Source organism: Antechinus flavipes, chromosome 1 (assembly GCF_016432865.1).
Source record: "Antechinus flavipes isolate AdamAnt ecotype Samford, QLD, Australia chromosome 1, AdamAnt_v2, whole genome shotgun sequence".
Classification (NCBI taxonomy): Eukaryota; Metazoa; Chordata; class Mammalia; order Dasyuromorphia; family Dasyuridae; genus Antechinus; species Antechinus flavipes.
Window position 1 is genome coordinate 285,717,644 of NC_067398.1, and position 21,811 is coordinate 285,739,454.

The window sequence follows — 21,811 nt, forward strand, 5'->3', positions numbered from 1 at the left end:
GAGGCATAGCCACAGCCCTCTATTGAACTGGAGATTAGTCCCTCATTCATCTGGAAATTGGCCCTGGTTTGGAGCCAAAAGAAACTCCAATATATCTAGCATTGTATGCCCAGACAATTCGCAAAATTATCCTAATAGGATTCTTGTCTTCTTAGTATAAATAAGTCCCCTTTTGCCACAAACTTTGGGTTTGAGAATTCTTAAGCAAAGAATCTGCAACATGAATCAGAGGTGATCTGTCCTCAATTCTCGCAGCTCATCACTCCTGACTTCAGGGCTGGTGCTCTATCCACTGTGCCACCTAAATTCCCCTATGCCATTTGTTTAAAATATGGTATGTTGATGCCTACTAATCATAAGGACAGAGGGTTCCATTCCAGGAAATAAAACTGCAGATCACACAGATTTATAATCAGAAAATAAAATACTGCTAGGGAAGAGGAAGCAATTTAAGATACAGAGAGATAGAGGCAATGTTTACTTTAGTTGTCTCCCCAGCTGCCATCCTTTCTAACTGTGATCTCTATAGAAAAAGAACTGGGAGGCAGTTGGTTTAACAAACAAGCTATTGAAACCTCAAGTCTACTTCCTTCAGTACAACATATACCAAGTTGCTGAGGTGAAACAATTAGCATTGTCGGCAGACAAGTGACTTGCAATTCAAAAAACTGCTGTGTGTTTTGGAATTCCTTGGGTTTGGCTTGGACTGCTGGCCACAACTAGATTCTTTATTCAGCACAAAGAACATTCCTCTAAGCTATTTGTTTCTGGACCTAGAATGCCTATGGAAATTTTCCTAAGAAAATTTGTCAGTGCAGCCAGGCTGTCCAGAGATCTCCCTTTTGAACAATTGTCTCTCCCTGAATCAGAACAGACAAATGTTCAGCAGAAGATTGCACAAGAGAAACTGGGGACTCTAAGTTTCCATTCATGTAGTACTGTGAGAAATCTTTCTCATTTGTTTATGCCTTGACACTAAATGAATCCAGTGCCATAATGCTCTCTTTGGTCATTTTGATTTGCTCAGCACACACGGATGTTGATTCTATCCTTGCTAGTTGGTTTATCTTCTAGCCCCAGAGGGGGCCCATGTGTTGATAAGTATGCACACAAAAAAAGCACATACCTTCTACTCTGAAATTGACTCATACTTTGTATAAGTGGAAAGTTCAGGCAACTGGTATCAGTATTTGCAGAATAAAATAAAGTGTTGAGAGAAATATACAGTTGATACAGGGGGTAGTGGAAGGTGAAGGGTGGATGTAAAGCAGGTGGAAAAACTGTGGTTTAAGTAATCATTTTATCCACAATACTAGGATGGACATCCTTTAACCTAGGGGATTGCAGTTGAATTTATTAGCAATAACACTGATTGGTATCCAGGAAATATGTATTCTAGTCTTAGCTTAGCCACTATTTTACCTATGTAGCCTTTAGAAAAGTCACTCTCTTGTTCTCCATATTGTCCCAGAATAAAGATTTTCAAAAAATTGTATGGCCTAAAAATATTTTTAATCATGGAAACTATGGGAGGTTTCATCTTTTCAATCTTGGGAAATGAAAGACTAGAAAAAATTAGATTTTGGATCCCCTAAGAATACAGTTAATACCCTCTGTCTGGAAGACACTCCCTCACATCTGCCCTGTAAAATTTGTAGCTTCCCCAAAATAGTAAGTGCCATATAAAAGTTAGCTAAAAAAACAAAGTCTCAATCTCTCTTACTCTCCTTGACTGTAAACTGGGGGTAGTAATAACACCTACCTCCCAGACTTTTTTTTCTTAATAGCTTTTTATTTATAAGATATATGCATGGGTAATTTTTCAGCATTGACAATTGCAAAACCTTTTGTTGCAATTTTTCTCCTCCTTCTCTCCACCGCCTCCCCCAAGTGGCAGGTTGATCAATACATGTTAAATATGTTAAATACAATATATGTATACATGTCCATATAGTTATTTTGCTGTACAAAAAGAATCAGACTTTGAAATAGTGTACAGTTAGCCTGTGAAGGAAATAAAAAATGCAGGCAGACAAAAATAGAGGGATTGGTAATTCTATGTAGTGATTCATAGTCATCTCCCAGAGTTCTCTCGCTGGGTGTAGGTAGTTCAATTTATCACTGCTCTATTGGAACTGATTTGGTTCATCTCATTGTTAAAAAGGGCCACGTCCATCAGAATTGATCATCACTATAGTATTGTTGTTGAAGTATATAATGATCTGCTGGTCCTGCTCATTTCACTCAGCATCAGTTCATGTAAGTCTCTCCAGGACTTTCTGAAATCATCCTGCTGGTCATTTTTAGAGAACAATAATATTCATATACCACAATTTATTCAGCCATTCTCCAATTGATGGGACATCCACTCAGTTTCCAGTTCCTGGCCACTAGGAACAGGGCTGCCACAAACATTCTTGCACATACAGGTCCCTGTCCCTTCTTTAAAATCTCTTTGGGGGTATAAGCCCAGTAGTAATACTGCTGGATCAAAGGGTATGCACAGTTTGATAACTTCTTGAGCACAATTCCAAATCACTCTCCAGAATGGTTGGATCCATTCTCAACTTTACCAACAATGCATCAGGGTCCCAGTTTTCCCACATCCCCTCCAACATTCTGCCTTATCTTTCCCTATCATTCTAACCAATCTGACAGGTGTGTAGTGGTATCTCGGTGTTGTCTTAATTTATATCTCTCTGATTAATAATGACTTGGAGCACCTTTTCACATGGCTAGAAATAGTTTCAATTTCTTTGTCTGAGAATTGTCTGTTCATATCCTTTGACCATTTATCAATTGGAGAATGGCTTGATTTCTTATAAATTAGAGTCAATTCTGTATATATTTTGTAAATGAAGCTTTTATCAGAACCTTTGACTGTAAAAATATTTTCCCAGTTTATTGCTTCCCTATTAATCTTGTCTGCATTAGTTTTGTTTGTACAAAAACTTTTCAATTTGATATAATCAAAATTTTCTATTTTGTGGTCAATAGTGATCTCTAGTTCTTCTTTGGTCATAAATTCCTCCCTCTTCCATAGGGCTGAGAAGTAAACTATCCTATGCTCTTCCAATTTATTTATAATCTCATTCTTTATGCCTAGGTCATGAACCCATTTTGTGGGTCACTTTACCTTCCTTTCAGCTGTTGAAATAAATCTAACAGGATGTAATTGAAAGGTCTTGCAAATAAAGAGGATTTTCCAAGCGACAGTTTTTGGAAAGGTGTTGTGGCAACAGCTACATTGGTTTGAAGAGTTTTCCTGGTGCAAAGGTGCTAGGCCTAGAACTACAGAATTATAATTCTGAGTCACAAAGATAGTAGGAATCAGAGGTATTTAGTATTTATATCTAGTTCTTTTGACTCCAGGTAGCAGTATTATCTGAATACAGTTTTTGACTCTACTGGACTTGAGTCTAGTACTTTGTCCATTTGCCATGTTGTCTCCCAAGGAAACATATTAGCCTTTTGCCTGAAGGAAAAACATATTAATTCACTATCAACTATGGAAATATTGTATTGGTTTTTTTTTGTTAAGAATTATACTTAACACTATGATAACCTGTGTTTAAATTTGTGCTCTGATATTTATTGCTATGTTGCTCTTCAATCATCTTCCAGTCATGCTCAATTCTTCATGACCCCATTTGGGGTTTTCTTGGCAAAGATACTGGGGTGATTTGCCATTTCCTTCTCCAGCTCATGTGACAGATTAGGAAACTGAGGCAAACAGAGGTAAGTGACTTTTCCAAGGTCACACAGCTAGTTTCTGAGGTCATATTTGAAATCAGGAAGATGTCTTCCTGACTCTAGCCATCTAGAGTCTATCCATTTTGCCACTTCACTTCCTTAATGCTATATGGCCATGAACAAATCACTTCATCCCTCTCAGCATTTTTCTTCATCTGTAAAATGAGGTTAGTAATTCTTGCTCAAGGTTGGTGTGAAAGGAAAAATAATCTGGGAGGGAGACAGAAAATTTGGAATTCAAATTTTTAAAAAATGGTTGTTTCAAATTATCTCTGCATGTAAGACCTTATATAAGGAAAAATAAAGAATAAAAAGGAAAAAAAAAAGACTCTGTAACTAAAAAGTGACTATACTAAGCATGAAGCCAAGTCTAAATGTAGCAAATAGAGATTTCGAATGGGGAAAATAGAAAAGAACCAGTAGTTTGGGGATCTGCTTATTCTGGAAAGGAGAGAGGGGACTATTATCAAAAACAAAGAAGGATAGGAGAGAAAAAAAGGATAAGGAATAGCCAAGTCATTCTTCCTTCATGTTTCAACTTTGCCCATTTCTAGACTTGGCTCTGCTTAATGCTAGTTTAACATTTTGACTGCTTTCCTCGCTATCCTTTTCCTATAAGCATTTCCTAAAGAAAATATAGAGTGCAAAGGGTTAGTGAAGACAATTAGGACCTGAAAGACTACTAACCTGTTTTCCCATTTGAAAAAAATAAATTTGGATGGCATGATCCAAGATCCCATCTAACCCTAATCCTCATCATGTGAGTTTAACTTATTACTAATTTCTTGACAAAGAACCAAAGGGAATAGTTGGCTCTAATGAAAATCTGGGATTGTCCATGAGGTGTGCCTTGAGCCAGAGTTAGCAGAGGTGCTTGGGATTCTGCCTCAGCTGTCAACATCCCAGGCAGCATTATTATTTCATGTTTAGTCAAACACAGAATGTCACATATTAATGAGCAAATTGAGGCCTGGAGGTGTTTAATGGGTTTTACGACCTTTTTCCAGTTCTAAATCTATGATCCTATGATGCCAATGATGATATTTTCTAATCACTAGCTTAATTATGAGTCATTCAAGATCTGTTCTCTCTCCCCATGATGTTCAATCCTCACCATGTATCTTTAAACCAACCCTTTTCTCTAAATCAACATATCCAGTTTATGGGGTGACAAAGTGTTCATTTCAAACATCAGTTCAGAGACACCTTGATGTCCAAATATCACAGGAACTGACTCAGTTTTTCATTTCTCATCCCAATGTCAAGGAAACAGAGTTTGATATAGCATTTTTCAGATGGTGAGAAGGGAATCTTTCAACAAAACCTTAAAACAGAGGCTAAGAACATTTGAGATCACTGTATTTTTCATTATAGTACAGTTTCTTTTTTAGGGGAGAGAGGGGCAGGAATCAACTAAATACCTCATCTGATTGAGAGCTACCCATTAAACTTTTTTTTTTTTTTAAAGCTAATAGGTAGTGGCTAAGACTATCCATGTAAGATTATCCAAATAAATTGTTATAACACCCTATTTTGATTTATGATAAGCATTATAAAGGAATGTGACATGTTCAATTATAAAAAAGCAAAACTACTGTAACTTCATTTTAATCACAAAGAAATATTTGTTGTCCAGTACTAGGGTATCATGGGTATTTTTGTGGTTTAGATCAAATGTGGTTTCTATTATTACTTAATAAAAGTTCTCCTTTGTGGACAGTTGTCTCTCCTTTCTTTCTGTAATGTCTTATTTAAGTTTCTTGAAGTACCCATGATTTTCTGACTCCTGTCACTTGTGGATTGCTAGCATCAAAAAATCAGGGAAAGCTTGTGGAGTCCCATTGGGTAGTTCTTTTTGTCCATCTGGATGAAAGCCTATTCCCAAAGCAGAGTTGTCAAACCCCAATCACAACTTATAACAGGTATCTCATTTTGTCTCATTTCTCATAACATATCTCATCTCCATTCAAGGTAAACTTCATTAGTAAACAAAATCGGGCACGAGTCTTTACAATTAGAAAAGTTTTATTGGTAGCACTTTGAGGTAGCACACTTTATAAAATAATAAAAAGAGTCAGAGCTGCTCATCAATTTCCCCTTTATTCACAAGCACTGTCATGCCCATTTCTGCATATGGGTGAAGAAAGTGAAATTGTATATATTAATGCTCAACCCTTTCCCCTAAATCCCATCTCCCCAGCTCTCCCAACCCACCCCTACCCTCACTGATTTTATTTATAAAATTTGATTAATTGAGTGACAAGGGATCTAGCTATCCACCTATTGATTTTTTTCCTATTGAATTAAACAGTATAACACAGTGGAAAGAACACTAGATTGTAGGCAAAGGATGCAGGTTTGAATCCTGGCTCTCACATTTATGATCTCTATGACTATCAGCAAGTGACCCCATTTCTCACCTTCCTTATTCATGAAAGGAAAGATTTGGATTAAATCATCTCTAAAGTTCCTTCCAGTTCTAAATCAAGTTTGCTATAATCTGTTGTCTAAAGGGTCTAGCCATTTCCCTGGCTGCATGGAGCACTCCTTAGTATCCACTGGAATGCCATGAATATAACTGGAGAGTGAAATAGGGTACAATCACCACTTTGTTCAACTTACTTTCAAAACTGTGATAAATCAGGATAATCTACTCTCCCTAGACCTTAAAAAAGTCCATTTCTATATTTCTCCCATGTTATCTGGGGCTTCAGAACAGATCCAAAAGTTCATTCCCTTATAGTCTTGGGAATAACTATGTCAGGAGGTAGCTAGCTTCCTAGGATGTTCAGGCAGATTTATGAGCAGAAAGGCTTAAAGGAAAAGAGCCTCATTATTAAATATGAGTAACAAATGTAAAAATCCAGCTTAGCACTGCATGTAAGACACAAATATATAGCTAAAGCAGGCTAAGGATTAAAGCTGCATGATCCCTATCAACTTCAAACTTTAATACTGGAATTTTAAAAACATCTCCTGAGGGTCATAGGTTAAAAAATTTATACCTTAAAAATAGCCCTCTTTTCCAAATTAATTTCACTATTTGAAAACTGAACGAACACACACACATACATACACAAACACACACACATATACATTCCACAAACTCAGTGTAAAAGTGAACAAAATGACCATGTCCAGACAAGGACAGGTGCCAGGCCTGAGCTGCCACTTAGAAACTAACAACAAAAATAAAGTCGTTAACATGTAAAATCTTCAGTCTGCCTGGGGGCAGGCATAAAAGAATCATATCCATGTGCCACCTGATAAGATCAAACAGCTGCAAGACACATAACTGAATGTTAGACTTCAAGTAATCCAAGGTGCAACAAGATTTGTCTCCAAATACTCTCAGGCACATTGTTGTGGACACCCCAGGTTTCTCCACAATACAATACAATACAAAAAATAGAAAACTGTTTATAGTAAATACAAACTAGAATTGAGGGGGGAGGTTGAGGGAAAGCATTAAAGGAACAGAAGAGACACTCTGTATAAATTCTTTTAACGTTGTATACAATGAGAAGGTGCACAGACTGGCAATGAAGCTGTAAATTCAGGCTTTTTCCTGTCACAAACAGCAAAATGATTTCCTCAGGTTTTAACAGTGTCATTTAAAATGTCATAAATTAAATAAGTTAGTTCACATTTTCCCCTAGCACAAGTTAACATTTTAGTCTCTAATGTGCTCTTGAAGCTCTCTTTAAAAGTTCAAAATCTCTTCTTCGGATACTGTAGACTTTGTCACAGCCATACTCTTCCAGCTGTAAAGGTATGTATTTTTCAAGCAGTCCTAAGCCCTGTCCAGCAGGACTGGTAAACAGCTTAGTCCATGCTGGTTTAAAGTTTCCCCTGAATCCCAGAAATACCATGCTCCCTGCAACATAAGAGCACAGTTATTAGCTACAAAGTTCCATGTAAGACCAGAGGAGGGTCAAGCCAGAGATAGCCATAAAAATCACATTCCTTTATGTAAGCAAACTGACTCCTACAATCCACATCTTATACCAAGTAACAAAATACATCCCCATACATTTCTTTTAAAAAGTCCTTTCATTTTTAAATTTGCACTCCAGCATAGTAGCCTTCATTTGGAGACCACTTCCTCATTCCTTCTGAAAGCCCTGTTCAAAATACTACTCTTCAACTATTATTCTTCTATATGTTTTGTCTTACAGGAAGTTTTTTACTTGCTTTTATCTATCAACCCTATATTGTATTGTGTATAATATTATTGTATACACAGTATACAACATATAGCGAGCATATAATAAATGCTCTTGGAAAGTATGATATCTCATTAAAATCCTTTTCATGTGTTTGCTTTAGTAGCATATTTACTTAAATTGGAACAATACAGGAAAAATTAGCATAAACCCATACAGGGATAACAAGTAAGTTTGTGAAGCATTCCACATTTTTGTAATAGTAGAAGGAGATAGAGAGGGTGCTTATAGAAGAGAAGACAGATTATGGGAGACAATAGTCAAAAGAAAAACACTTTTGAGGAAGGACAGGATAGAGTAGAATAAATGGAGAGGGGAAATAGAATGGAGGAAAATAGTAATAATAACTGTGAAAAAAATTTTTGAAGCATGTTTCTCTGAAAAAAGGCTTCATCTCTCAAATATAGAGAAATGAGTCAATTTTATTAAAAAAAAGAAAAAAGAGCATTTCCCAATTGATAAATGATCAAAAATATTAGCAATCAGTTTTTCTTTGTTTGTTTGTTTTTTTGCTGAGGCAATTGGGGTTAAGTGACTTGCCCAGGATCCCAAAAGTAGGAAATGTTAAGTGTCTGAGAACATATTTGAACTCAGGTCCTCCTGACTTCAGGACTTGTGCTCTATCTAATGTACCACCCAGCTGCCCCAGCAGTCAGTTTTCAAATGAGGTAATCAAAGCTATCTATAACCATATGAAAAAAATGCTCTGCATCACTATTTCTTAAAATGCAAATTACTATCTTACAACTATTAGAATGGTAAATAGAATAGAAAAAGAAAATGACAAATGTTGGAAAAGCTATGTGAAAAATGAAACACTAATACATTGTTGGTAGAGTTATGAACTGATTCAACGATTTGTAGAACAACTTGGAACTATCCCCAGAAGGCTATAAACCATGCAGGATCTAACAATATTTCTACTGGGAACTAGAGATTTAAATAAAAAGAAAGGAGGAAAGAGAAAGAGAAAGAAAAAAAAGGACTTATACATACAAAAATATTTATAGCAGCACTTTTCTAGTTGCAAAGAATTGGAATTTGAATGAACAAGTTGTAGTATATGATAGTGATGGAATATTAATTGTGCTACAAGAAATGACTTAGATGCTCTCAGAAAAACTTACATGAACTAATACAAAATGAAAAGAAAGATGAACCAAAATAAAATTGTGGGGATGTGTGCACAGAAACAACAATACTATAAGAGGATTAATTGTGAATGACTTAGGTATTTTCAGCATTTCAATGATCCAAGACAGCTCTGAAGGACTTATGATGGAAAATACTATCCATTCCAAGAAAAAGAACTGATGAAGTCTGAATATAGATTCAAAATACACTTTCTAAACTTTATTTTTCTTGGGTTTTTTATCTTGGTCTATGTTTTCTTTTACAACATGAATAATATAGAAATGTGTCTCCTATGACTATAATGTATAAATCATATGCCTTCTCAATAGAAGAGATGAGAACAGAGAAATTTGGAATAAATTTTAAAAATGAATGTTGAAAACTTTTTAACAAGTTATTGGAGAAAAATAAAATATTAAATAAAAAAGATCCTTTTCACAGGGAAGCTAATGATAAAAAGGGCAGAAAAAAAGAGGTTGTATCTTTTAATTTTTCTTTTTTTCATTCATTCACAAGTTAAAGTACCCAGTGAACATGTAAAAACTCCAGAGCATCAGCATTTAAGGGTTATCTACAAAAATGCAAATACCAACCTTTGTTTTGAAGATGAGCTGCTTTGGCTAATCCCAGAGGCATTAATGCTTCAGAAATATTCAGATTTTTAATTTCTCCTCTTGTGCTCATCAGAACAATTGACCTATATTTTAAAATTTCATTTTCATTAAGTGAAATGTATCTGTTATATACATACAAATTCCCTTCCATGACCCTTATATTCTCCTACCTCATCCCCTTTCCTTCTCATAAACCATCCCCAGCAAAAACAAAATCAAAACTTGAATAAGCCATAGATATTTTAGATAAACTAAACTACTGAAGGCCCCAGGGTTTAACTCTTTTAATAGAAGATACAGATTCAATGTATGTCAGGACTCCCTTCCACAGGCTAAAGAATCTCAGCAGCAGGATGCCTCAAAAGCACTGAAATCCCAAATATCCTGAAGCTTTTACTACCTCTGAACAGATGAGAGCTGACCAGCCCAGTCCCTTGAAATGTCTACCCAACATTTGCAAGGGAACTTGGTCACTCTAAAAAGAGGACCTAACCTGTAGTCCATGGATTCCCAAGCTATCTGTGGATAAGTTTTAGGCATTGTGAACTTAAATGGGAATGTAAATGTATATTTACATATTTCATAATTTTCATTAACCTCTAAGTAAAATTCAGAATTATCTTCAATTATATATTTTTCTGGGAAAAAAAAAAACATTACTCTAATCATGAGTCCATTAACTTCACGACACTGTGAAAGGGGTCCATGGCACATGTTAAGAACTCTAGAAGCTAATTCTAATAGCCCCAGGAAAGTATTCATTTTCTCAGTCAAGTCTTGTAAGTTTGAAGAATGATTTGTGAGTTTAAAGGACTATTTTGAATATATGTGACAAAATTCATATTACAGGCTGAAGTCTTTGGAGTTTTATAATTAAATAGTCAAAACTTTAATGAATAAGGACCAGGAAAGGATTCTTCCAAACGTGCAATCTAAGACAGGAAAAGAATGAAGTAGAAAAGATATTTATCGTGAAGGTTAGGGGAATGGAGATAGAGGGAGAAAGAAAGATGATAATAGGGAAAGGGAGAGAGAACAAGAAAGATCAAATAATCTGCTGAATAACGAAAATCAGAATATTGTGAAGATCTATTTCTTATGTCTACATAAAACAATGGCAAGATATAATGAAATGAAAAAGGCTTGCAAAATAAAATGTTCATTTGGGGAGCTTTTCTCAACAAAGGTATGTGTACATGTCCATCAGCAATAGTCAATATGATAGTCCTTATCACAGTTATTGAACTTTGAGACTTTGAGACTTTGAGAGCATTCCTGAGAGTACCGCCCCCCCCCCTCCAAAAAAAAAGATTTAGACCATTCCGCAAAGACAAAAATCTATGTAAGGATGATCAAAACAACAACAAAAGTCTGACTTGTTCATTTTATTCAAAATGATGGTTAGATTGTGCAGATAGCATCCACGTATAACCAAATCTCTATAACAGAAAGCATTAATAATAAGTTCTCATGTGTCTTTCCTTCTCCTAAGAGATTTTATAACAATAGAGAAATGTCCAGAATTCAAGCCCTCCTTTGACAAAAAGTCCATGGAGAGTAGACTAATAAAGATGATGATATACTAGCCTTTGTCATGCTTTATGGTTGGCAAAGTGTCAACACTGTCTCATTTGCTCCTCTGTAGGTCTGTTGAACTGAAAACAACTCAGGATCACTCCTCAAAGAAAAATAATCAAAGAAACTACTCTATAGAGGATAAAAATTGGTGATGAACGAAAGTAGAGGGAGAAATAGTGTGAAAAGGCATATACTGTTAAAATATCAGAGTAGGGAGACAAAACCTCAGAGAGTTAATCTTATCAAAGTACTTTGAGACCTTAAATACAGGCAGATAACCTTGCACAGTAGAGAGAACAGTGAATTTTGGAGACCCAACAAAGTTAAATTTGAATCTTAGTTCTGATAGCTGTTTGACCCTGGACAAGTCACTGTTGCTAAACCTCAGTTTCCTCATCAGTAAAATAAGATAATACTACTTGCTGTGTGGAAAGCATTTTATAAACCTTAAGGTACATTATTATAATTATTTTAAAAAAGTTCACATACCTCATAGGAATTGATGTTTTTAAATACTCTTTCAAATGTTCAGCTTCAGTAAAAGAGAATAATTTGTTTTCAGATACTCGGGAAGGAACACTACAGGCATCCACAACGAGGAGATGCAAACCCATACTTGTGAGCGGATAGTTGGTGCCATTGACCTAATAGTACAAATACATTACCTATTATTAATGCCATTTTTGTGGTTTCTCAACTATTCCTTACCCTCTTCTCCCATTCCCTTTTTGTTTTTTAAGATAAAATTTTGAAATTGTATTTTTCAATTAACAAACATTTATTTTCTTTCCAATATACACTCAATTAAAGGGTTAAAAAATTTTTTAAAAAAATATTCCTAGCCATACAAAAACAAATTCCCATATTGACCATGTCCTATTCTGTATTTTGAAACCATTCTCTTTTAGGAAAAGGGTAGCAAGCTTCATCATCAGTTCTCTGGAATCATGGTTGTTCATTGTATTTTGATCAGAGTTGATCAAAATTTTTAGTCTATTTGCTTTGGAAAATAGTATTTTTTTTCCAATTACATGTAAAGATAGTTTTCATCATTCTTTTTTTTTTCTGAAGCAATTAGAGATAAGTGACTTGCCCAGGGTCATACAACTAGGAAATGTTAAGAGTCTGAGATCAGCTTTGAACTCAGATCTTCCTGACTTCAGAGCTGGTGCTCTATCTACTGCACCACCTAGCTGCCCCTCAACATTCTTTTCTTACAAAATTTTGGTTTCTCCCTCTCTCCTATTTCTCTCTCCAAGACAGCTAGCAATTTGATATAGATCATAAATTTGTAATCTTATAAATATATTTCCATATTGATCATGTTGTAAAAGGAGAAACAAAAGAGAAGGGTCACCAAAAACATCAGAAATAGTAAAAATAGTGCGCTTCAATCTGCATTCGAACTCTATAGTTCTTTGGATGTGGATAGCATTTTCCATCATGAGTCTTTTGATATCATCTTGGATCCTTGTATTGCAGAAAAGAGTTAGGTCAATTATTATTGATCATCGTACAATGTTTTCCTGCTTGTGGTCTCTTCACTCAGTATCAGTTCATGAAAGTCTTCCCAGGTTTTTCTGAAACCTGCCCGTTCATCATTTCTTCTGGCACAATAGTATTCTGTTACATTCATATAACATAATTTGTTCAGCAATTCCTCAACTGATGGGCATTACCTCAATTTCCAAAGAGTTGCTATAAATACTTTTGCACATAAAGGTCTTTTCCATTTTTTGTGACCTTTTTGGAATATAGATCTAAAGGGCATGCAGAGTTTGATTGTCATTTGGACATATTGTTCTCCAGAATGGTTCGAATAGTTCACAGTTCCACCAACAATTTATTAATGTCCCGTTTTCTCACATTACCTCCAACATTTATCATTTTTCTGTTCTGTCATATTAGCCAATCTAATAGGAGTGAGGAAGTACCCCAGAATTGTTTTAATTTGCATTTACAGCATTTTTCATATTAATATAGTTTTAATTTCTTCATCTGAAAACTGTTCATATTCTTTGACCATTTATTAATTGGGGAAAGACCTGTATTCTTATAAATTTGACTCTTCTTTATATATTATTTGAAAGATAAGAATTTTATCAGAAATACTGGCAGGAAAAAATGTTTCCCAGATTTCTGTTTTCCTTCTAAATTGTGGTTGCATTAGTTTTATTTGTGTAAAACCTTTTTAATTTAATGCAAAGTTATCCATTTTGCATTTCCTAAAGTTTCCCATCTCTTGTTTGATCTAAATTCTTCTCACTTCTACAGATCTTTCAGACAAGCTATTCCCTACTCTCCTAATTTGTTTATGATCTTATCTTGGTATTTGAGGTGAGATGTTAGTTTATACCTAGTTTCTGCCACATTATTTTCCAGTTTTCCAAGAAGTTTTTGTCAAAAAGTGAATTCTTATTCCAGAAGCTGGAGTCTTTGAGTTTATTAAATAGTAGATCATTAAATAGTAGACACTATTCTACTGATCCACAACTCCTTTTCTTAGCCAGTGCAAAATAGTTCTGATGATTAGATCTGGTATTGCTAAGTCACCTTCCTTTGAATTCTTTTTTACCAATTCCATTGATATTCTTTATCTTTTGTTCTTTCAGATGAATTTTGTTATTTTTTCTTGTTCTTTAAAATAACTTTTGGTGTTTGATTAGTATGGCAAGTAAATTAATATAGGCAGGATTGTCATTTTTATTATACTGACTTGGCATACCCATGAGCAACTGATATATTTTCAATTATTTAAATCTAACTTTATTTCTGTGGCAAGTATTTTGTAATTATGTTCATATAGTTCCTGGATTTGTCTTGGCATATAAGACACATAAATATTTTGTATTGTCTACAATTATTTTAAATAAAATTTCTCTTTCTATTTCTTGCTGCTGGGCTTTGTTAATAATATAAAGAAATGCTGATGATTTATGTGGGTTTAGTTTATATCCTGGATCTTTGCTAAAATTATTAATTTCAACTAATTCAGTTGATTTTCTAGGATTCTCTAAGTATACCACTATATTATCTGTAAAGAATGAGAGTTTTATTTCCTCACTGCCTAGTCTAATTCCTTCTATTTCTTTTCCTTCTTTTGTTAAAGCAAACATTTCTAATAACTAATTGGAAAATAGTGGTGATGACAAACATCCTTGTTTCACTCCTGATCTTGATGGAAAGGTTTTTAGCTAATCTCCATTGCAGATAATGCTTGCTCATAACTTCTGATGGTTACTACTTATCATTTTAAAGGAAGTTCCATTTGTTCCTATTCTCTCTAGTGTTTTTAAAAGGAATAAGTGTTGTATTTTGCCAAAAGGTTTTTTTTCCCTGAATCTATTGATAGAATTATATGATTTCTATTGGTTTTGATACGGTCATTTGGAAAGTTTTCTTAATGATAAACCAGCCCTACATTCTTGGTATAAATACCATCTGGTATTATCTTCATGATAAATTGCTAGAATCACTTTGCTAATGTTTTATTTAAAGTTTTTGTATCAATATTCACTATGGAAATTGGTCTTCCTAGTCTAGATAGCAGCACCATATTTGTGTTATAAAAGGAATTTGGTAGGACTCCTACTTGATCTATTTTTTCCAAATAGCTTATACAGTATTAGAATTGATTATTCTTTAAATGTTTGGTAAAATTCCTAACTAAATTCCTCTAGCCCTGGAGAATTTTTTCTTTGGGAGCTTATTGATGGCTTGTTCAATCTTTTTCTAAAATTGAGTAATTTAAATTTTTTATTTCCTTTTCTGTTAATCTGGGCAATTTGTATTTTTGTGAATATTCATCTATTTCATTTACATTGCCATATTTATCTCTCCTTTGATTTTCAGAATTTCTAATTTGTTATTTAATTAGAGATTTTTAATTTGTTCTTTTTCTAGCTTTTTTTAGTTGCATGCCCAACTGATCTCCTCTTTCTCTATTTTATTCATGTAAGCACTAAGAGATATAAAATTTCCCTTAAACACTGCCTTGGTTGCATCCTATAAGTTTTGGTATGTTGTCTCATGGTTGTCATTCTCTTACATGAAATTATTGATTCTTTTTATGATTTGTTATTTGATCCACTCCTTCTTTAGGATTATTTTTACTTTCAATTAATTTTTAATCTATAAATTCCTGATCTTTTATTACTTTGTAATTTTTATTACATCAGGATGTGAGAAATATTCAATATTTCTGACTTTCTGTATTTCACTGTGCTCTAATGGACTGTCATTTTTTGTGCAGCTGCCACGCACCACTGAGAAAAGGTATATTCCTTTCTATCCTTCTTCAATTTTTTCCAACTTTGCTAAAAATTCTATTTACCTCTTTAATTTCTTTCTAGCTTTGTATATGGTTAGATTTATCTAGTTCTGAGAAGAGGAGATTGAGATCCCTATTATATAGTTTTACTATCTATTTCTTCCAGTAATTCACTTAACTTCTTCTCTAAGAATTTCAATTACATATCACTTAATACATATATTTACTATTGATATTACAGCATTGTTTAGAGCATCTATTATTCCTTCCTTATCTCTTAAATCTATTTTTGCTTTTGCTTTGTCTGAAATCCTTCCCCCCAATTTTTTTTTACTTTTTTTTTTTTTAACATATTCTGTCTCAGATTTTTTACTTTTACTCTCTGTCACTGCTTCAAATGCACAAAGAAGATATTGTAAGATTCTGCTATCTGATTCCATTTTATAGGCGAGTTCATCCCATTCACATTCCCATCCACATTTTCCCCCACTTATACTTTTTCTTCTCCTTTCACCCTGTCCTTTTTCAACAGTGTTTTGCTTCTGATCACCACCTCCCCAAATCTGTCCTCTATCAGTACTCCCTCCCGCCTCCTCCTATTTTCCTCTCTTTTTTCCCTATAGGATAAGATAAATCTACCCAACTGAGTGCTTCTCTATTCAAATTTGTGCCAATTCCAATGAGAGTAAATTTCAAGCAATGTTCATGCCCTTTCTTCTTTACCTTTACTGTAATAGATCTCGTGTGTGTGTGTGTGTGTGTGAGTGAGTGTGTGTGTATAAAACTTAGCCCATTCTGCTTCCCTTTTTTCTCTTTCCCCAATACAATCCTCTTTTTCAGCTCCAAATTAAATTTTTTATCATCACATCAAAGTCAAATTATATCTACACCTTCTATTCAAAGTATATTCTATCTTTTTTTTTTTAAACTTTTTATTGACAGAGCCCATGCCTGGGTAATTTTTTTACATTATCCTTTGCCCTCACTTCTGTTCTGACTTTTCCCCTCCCTCCCTTCACCCCATCCCCCAGATGGCAAGCAGTCCAAAGTATATTCTTTAACTGTCCTAAAAGAAATACAATATTATCTTCCCATTTAACCTTAAAGAATAACATGGTGTATTTATTTTTCTTTCCTGTTTATCTTTTTATGCTTCTCTTGAATTTTGTATTTGAAGAACAAATTTTCTCTTCAGTTCTAGTCTTTTCATCAGAGAAATTTTAAAGTCCCCAGTTTCATTGAATTTCCATCTTTTTCTCTGAAAGATTATGCTCAAATTTTCTGGGTAGTTGATTCTTGGTTGCAATTCAAGCTCCTTTGCCTTCTGGAATATCATATTCACACTCTTCAGTCCTTTAATGTACAAGTTGCTAAGTCCGGTACAATTCTGTTTGTGACTCTAATATTTAAATTGTTTCTTTCTGACAGCTTACAGTTTTTTCTTCTTGACCTGATAGTTCTTGAATTTAGCCACAATATTCTTTGGAGTTTTTATTCTGAGATCTCTTTCAGCAAGAGAATAGTAGATTTTTTTCAATGATTATTTTACTCACTGGTTCTAGAATATCAGGGCAGTTTTCCTTGATAATTTCTTTTCTTTTTTCTTTTTTTTTTTTTTGATCATGGCTTTTGGGTAGTTCAATAATTTTTAAATTATCTCTATTGGATCTATTTTCTAGGTCAGTTATTTTTCCTAAGAGGTATTTTACATTTGCTTTTATTTGTTCATTCTTTTTATTTTGATAGACTGATTTTTCATGTCTCATAGAGTTACTAGCTTTTATTTGTGCAATTCTAATTTTAAATAATTATTTTCTTCAATTAGCTTTTGAACCTCCTTTTCCATTTGGTCAATTCTACTTTTAAAGGAGTTGTTTTTGTCAGTTGATTTTTTTCTCATTTAGCCAAATTAATTTTTAAGGAATTGCTTTCTTCAATTTTTGTGCTTCCTTTTCTAAATTGTTGATTGTTTTCTTAATTCTCTTGTACAATTCTCATTTCTTTTCCCATTTCTTCTATCTCTCTTACTTGATTTTTAAAATCCTCTTTAGTTCTTCTGAAACAACTTTTGGGGACTGAGACTAATTCATACACATTTTGAGGCTTTGCATTATAGGCATCTAAACATTATCCTCTTCTGAGTTTATGTTTTGATCTCCCCTATCTCCATAATAGCTTTCTGTGGTCAGAGTTCTTTTTTGTTTTTTGATCATTTTTTAAAGTTGAGCTCTGTTCCTTGGGAATAGAGGGCATTGTCCCGACCTTCTTACTCTGGAGGTTCAGAGGCCTGGTCACTGGCTTTCTGTATCAGAGCTTCTGGTACAACATAGTGCCTGCTTTGGAAATGTTTTTCATTTTATTTTTGTACCAATCCAGTCTAGTGTAATTATTAGCTGGAAGACTTATCTTCCCGAGTTCAAATCTGGTCTCAGACAGTTCCTAGCTATGTGACTATGGGCAAGTCACTTAATCCTATTTCCCTGTTTCCTCAACTTCAAAAGGAGCTGGAGAAGGAAATGGTAAACCATTCCAGTACCTTTGTCAAGAAAACGCCAAATGAGACAAGGAGTTGGATGTAACAGAAAAGACTGAAAAGCAAAAAAACATTTAACAGATGCTTTAAGTGTTAGATGGCATTAATCTCTTAGAACCTAATTAGATGGCTCTTTTTTGATTAGAGAAGGAGTTAATTCTGAGTAAAAGCACAATATAACTACCACTGCAACTCACTAGAATTATTTCTGCTGCTGTATCTGCAATATTTATTTTTTAAGCAAGCTTTATCTTAAAAAGGGTAGAGCACTATTCATAGCCCATTCACTTCTTATCCTGGTGGGCAGGCTCAACCCTCAACCGAAGCAATTTAATAATATAATTGTTATTTCATAAGTTCAGGAGAAAATATCACACTACAGATCTAGTTCTGCAGATCACCAACCTCAAGTTATGAATTTAATCTTAGAATGCTACTGAGACTAGTTCAGCCTCATTCCACTAGTATGGAAAGCAAAAATTTAGCATCTTCCTATAGGTTTTGATTTAAAGCTAATATGGGGATATAACAAAATATAGTGGAAAGAGAACTGAATTAGGAATCAGGAGACCCAGGTTTAAGTCTTAACTCTGCCATTACTTCTCCATGTTTCCTTGAGCAAATCATTTGATTTTTCCTGTTCTGCAGTTTCCTTTCTGTAAGATCAAAAGATTGGACAAGATCTAGATTGCTAAGAATCACTCCTAATTTTAAATCTCATTTATTTATTTACTTTTGAGAGGCAACTGGGGTAAGTGATTTGCTCAGGGTCACACAGCAAGGAAGTGTTAAGTATCTGTGGTCACATTTGAACTCAGGTCCTCCTGACTTCAGGACTGGTTCTCTATTCATTGCACCATCTAGCTGCCCAAATCACTCCTAATTATAATGTACTTTGATACCATATAACAAATCACCTGCCCCCTCTTCTAAAACAAACAAAAAAAAAATGCCTCCCCAATCCTGGTTCTGATATTGTTGTTCTCTCCCCAAAAGTATAACTAAATTAAGAGATATTTCAATGAATTTAACCCCAAATCAGTTATGCTCCTGCTAGAATGTGTAAAAAGATGACTGGCCCAAGAAAGCTCTTATTTCAACATGAGTATTTTGTTCATTGTGAAAGTTATCTTTAAATTTTTTTTCTCAATTAATATTACATATCAGACATAAGAATATTCATATTAATAAGGATAATACCAGTTAACATTTATATGACATATTAAGGCTTTCAAAGCTCTCAGTATAAACATCTCATTTTATCCTCACAACAGCCTTGGGAAGTAGGTTGTCTCCATTTTACAGAGGGCAAAACTGAGATAGACAGATGTTAGGTATCTTGCCCAGGATCATGTAGCTAGTAAGTATCTGAGACAAGATGTGAACTCATACTTTCTTGATTCTAGGCCCAGAGTTTTATCCACTAAGCTGGATGCTACAGCTATATTTAAGTTTTTCTCTTTCAGGCAGCAATTCCAGAACAAATTAAACAATTTCATGATAAAGAGGTGAACCACAACTTACATATACAAGTGTTGTTAATATTTTTATTGCAAAGAAATGCAAATGAGGAGGACAGAGCCAAGATGGCAGAAAGTAGACAGGACTTTGATGGGGCTTTTTCTGGTTTATCTCAGAATCAACCCTAAATCAGATCTCTGAACAGATTTTGGAGTGACAGAACCCAGAAACATGCAGAGGGTAATAATTTTCCAGCATATGATATTTTGGAAGGACTTCAGGAAAGGTCTGTCTCAACTGGGCAGGGAAGAACATGGCCAAGTCCAGATGTGGTAGGGGAAGGCCCAGGGAGAAGAGGCCGAATGGTGGGAATCTAGTGGGAAGCTCTTAGTCAAATTTTATAAAGCAATGTTAGCTGTTTTATCATGGTTCACTAGACAGTGGATTGTTAGCCTAGCTGTGAGACCTCCAACAAACTATAGAAGATAATAGTGAGCCCATGAACTCCAGTATAACAGACAGGACTTGGCCAGGCCTACCTCACACAGTGGAGAAGCCTGCAGGACCCCACTGGCCCCTGGCTCTAGTGTGGTCAGTTAGAAGCCTCTGTTGTCCTATAGAGAAAGCTTAGGACAATATACCCTGTGCCCCAAAAGCAAACCTCAATCTTTAAAAATGAACAAAAAAAGCTTTAGAGCTCTGACCCATAGAGTTAATATGGAGAAAGGGAAGAACAGAATATAAACCCAGAAGAGTGGGAAAACACCTTCAGGGGAAGTCTTAAAGGAGCACATGAATTGGTCTCTACCTAAAAAGGCTCTCTTTGAGGAGTTCAAAAAAGATCGTAGAAGAGAGAAGAGAAATGGGGTAAAGAAATGAAAGCTTTGCATAAGTGTTAGAATCCTAGTGTTAACTCAATGGAATTGATACAATGCTTATTGGTTCACACATTAGAGCAAATCCTTACAAGGTGTTAAGTCATTAATATTGATAGAAACAATGCTTAAGCTAACACCTTTGAGAGTTCACATTAGTTCACACATTAGTTCACACATTTGGAAGATTTCAGGGTTCAGTATGAGATATCCAAATTCACACCTCCTATAATCCCACTCTCAGAGAAGGAGTCAACCTTTGAGTTTACACCTCTAAAAGAGCATAAAAATAGCTAAGTCAGGAGAATTCAGTTGAAAAGATTGAGAGGGGAGCGTCAGTTGGAGATTGAGAAGCCACAAGTCAGAGTTGGGCTAGAGGCAAAAGCTGGAAGAGCTAAAAGACAAGCTGCAAGAGTTCTTGGAACCAAGGAGGGAGATAGGTCTCTAAGAAAGCTAACCAGGCCCAAGGAAAGAGATAAGACTTGGAAGGAGAAAATAAATGTTTGGATTTTAACAGCTGGCTGCATTTGGGGTGATTATTACTCCGAACTGAAACTAAGGATGCTTCCAGAAAACCTCCCCAAGAAACCTGCTCCCAGAGAACCATCATTATACAAAAGAAGAGAACACCACACAGAAGAGTTTGGAAAATCAAACACAGGAAATTGACTGAAAAAAACAAATCCTTAAGCACCAAAATTTTAAAACTTAGACATTTAAATTTAGTGATTTGAAAATTTGGTAATATACTTTAAATTTATATATTTTTTAAAAATTGATCAAAAGAGCTAACATTTTTTTTTCTAAATAAAAAAGCTTAGAAAACAGTGTGACACACACAAATACAAATAAAACATAGCAAAGCATCATACAAATACAAGATACTACCATTATTATATACTATATAATATTATATACTATATAATATTATATACTATTACATACTTGATATGTATACATGAATAGTCTTTAGTCACATCTCTAAGGCAATGCACAATTCATCTAAATAATGTCACTGAAAAGCATAGGAACAAGTTCTTGTTTGCCTTCATGGAGACAGATCATTCTGTTCTAGGCAATTATTTCTGGAGAGGCTAGATTAAATTTAACTTGAAGTTATGATTAAGTTTTCTGAGATTAGAATGACAGCCAATTTCATGAAAAAGTTTCATAATTTGACAATATCAACATTAATTGACTTGTGAGTGGCAGCCCTCTTTTGTAGTGGCCAGAAACTGGAAACTGAGCAGATACCCATTAATTGGAGAATGGCTGAATAAATTGTGGTATATGAATATTATGGAATATTGTTTGGTAAGAAATGACCAACAGAATGATTTCAGAAAGTCCTGGAAAGATTTACATGA

General features: G+C 34.5%; 1 protein-coding gene and 1 non-coding gene across 3 annotated transcripts in view; one reads left to right on the plus strand and one right to left on the minus strand.

Moving 5' to 3' along the window:
• Positions 1 to 21,811, minus strand: part of CEMIP2 (cell migration inducing hyaluronidase 2) — a 146,916-nt gene that overhangs the window by 34,728 nt on the left and 90,377 nt on the right. Inside the window, exons 22-24 of one of the 2 annotated variants that reach the window (XM_051962093.1) lie at positions 11,795 to 11,949; positions 9,707 to 9,810; positions 5,761 to 7,630 (exon numbers count right to left, since the gene is read on the minus strand). The exons of the other annotated variant lie outside the window; for it this stretch is intronic. Coding sequence (XP_051818053.1) covers positions 7,434 to 7,630; positions 9,707 to 9,810; positions 11,795 to 11,949 — 456 coding nt within the window. The 3' untranslated portion in view covers positions 5,761 to 7,433. Of the gene's footprint in view, positions 1 to 5,760; positions 7,631 to 9,706; positions 9,811 to 11,794; positions 11,950 to 21,811 lie in introns of those variants that run through there. 2 annotated transcript variants of the gene reach the window in all.
• LOC127546049 (U6 spliceosomal RNA) lies at positions 8,074 to 8,175 on the plus strand. The gene has a single exon (XR_007949915.1). It is a non-coding gene; the product is annotated as a U6 spliceosomal RNA (small nuclear RNA).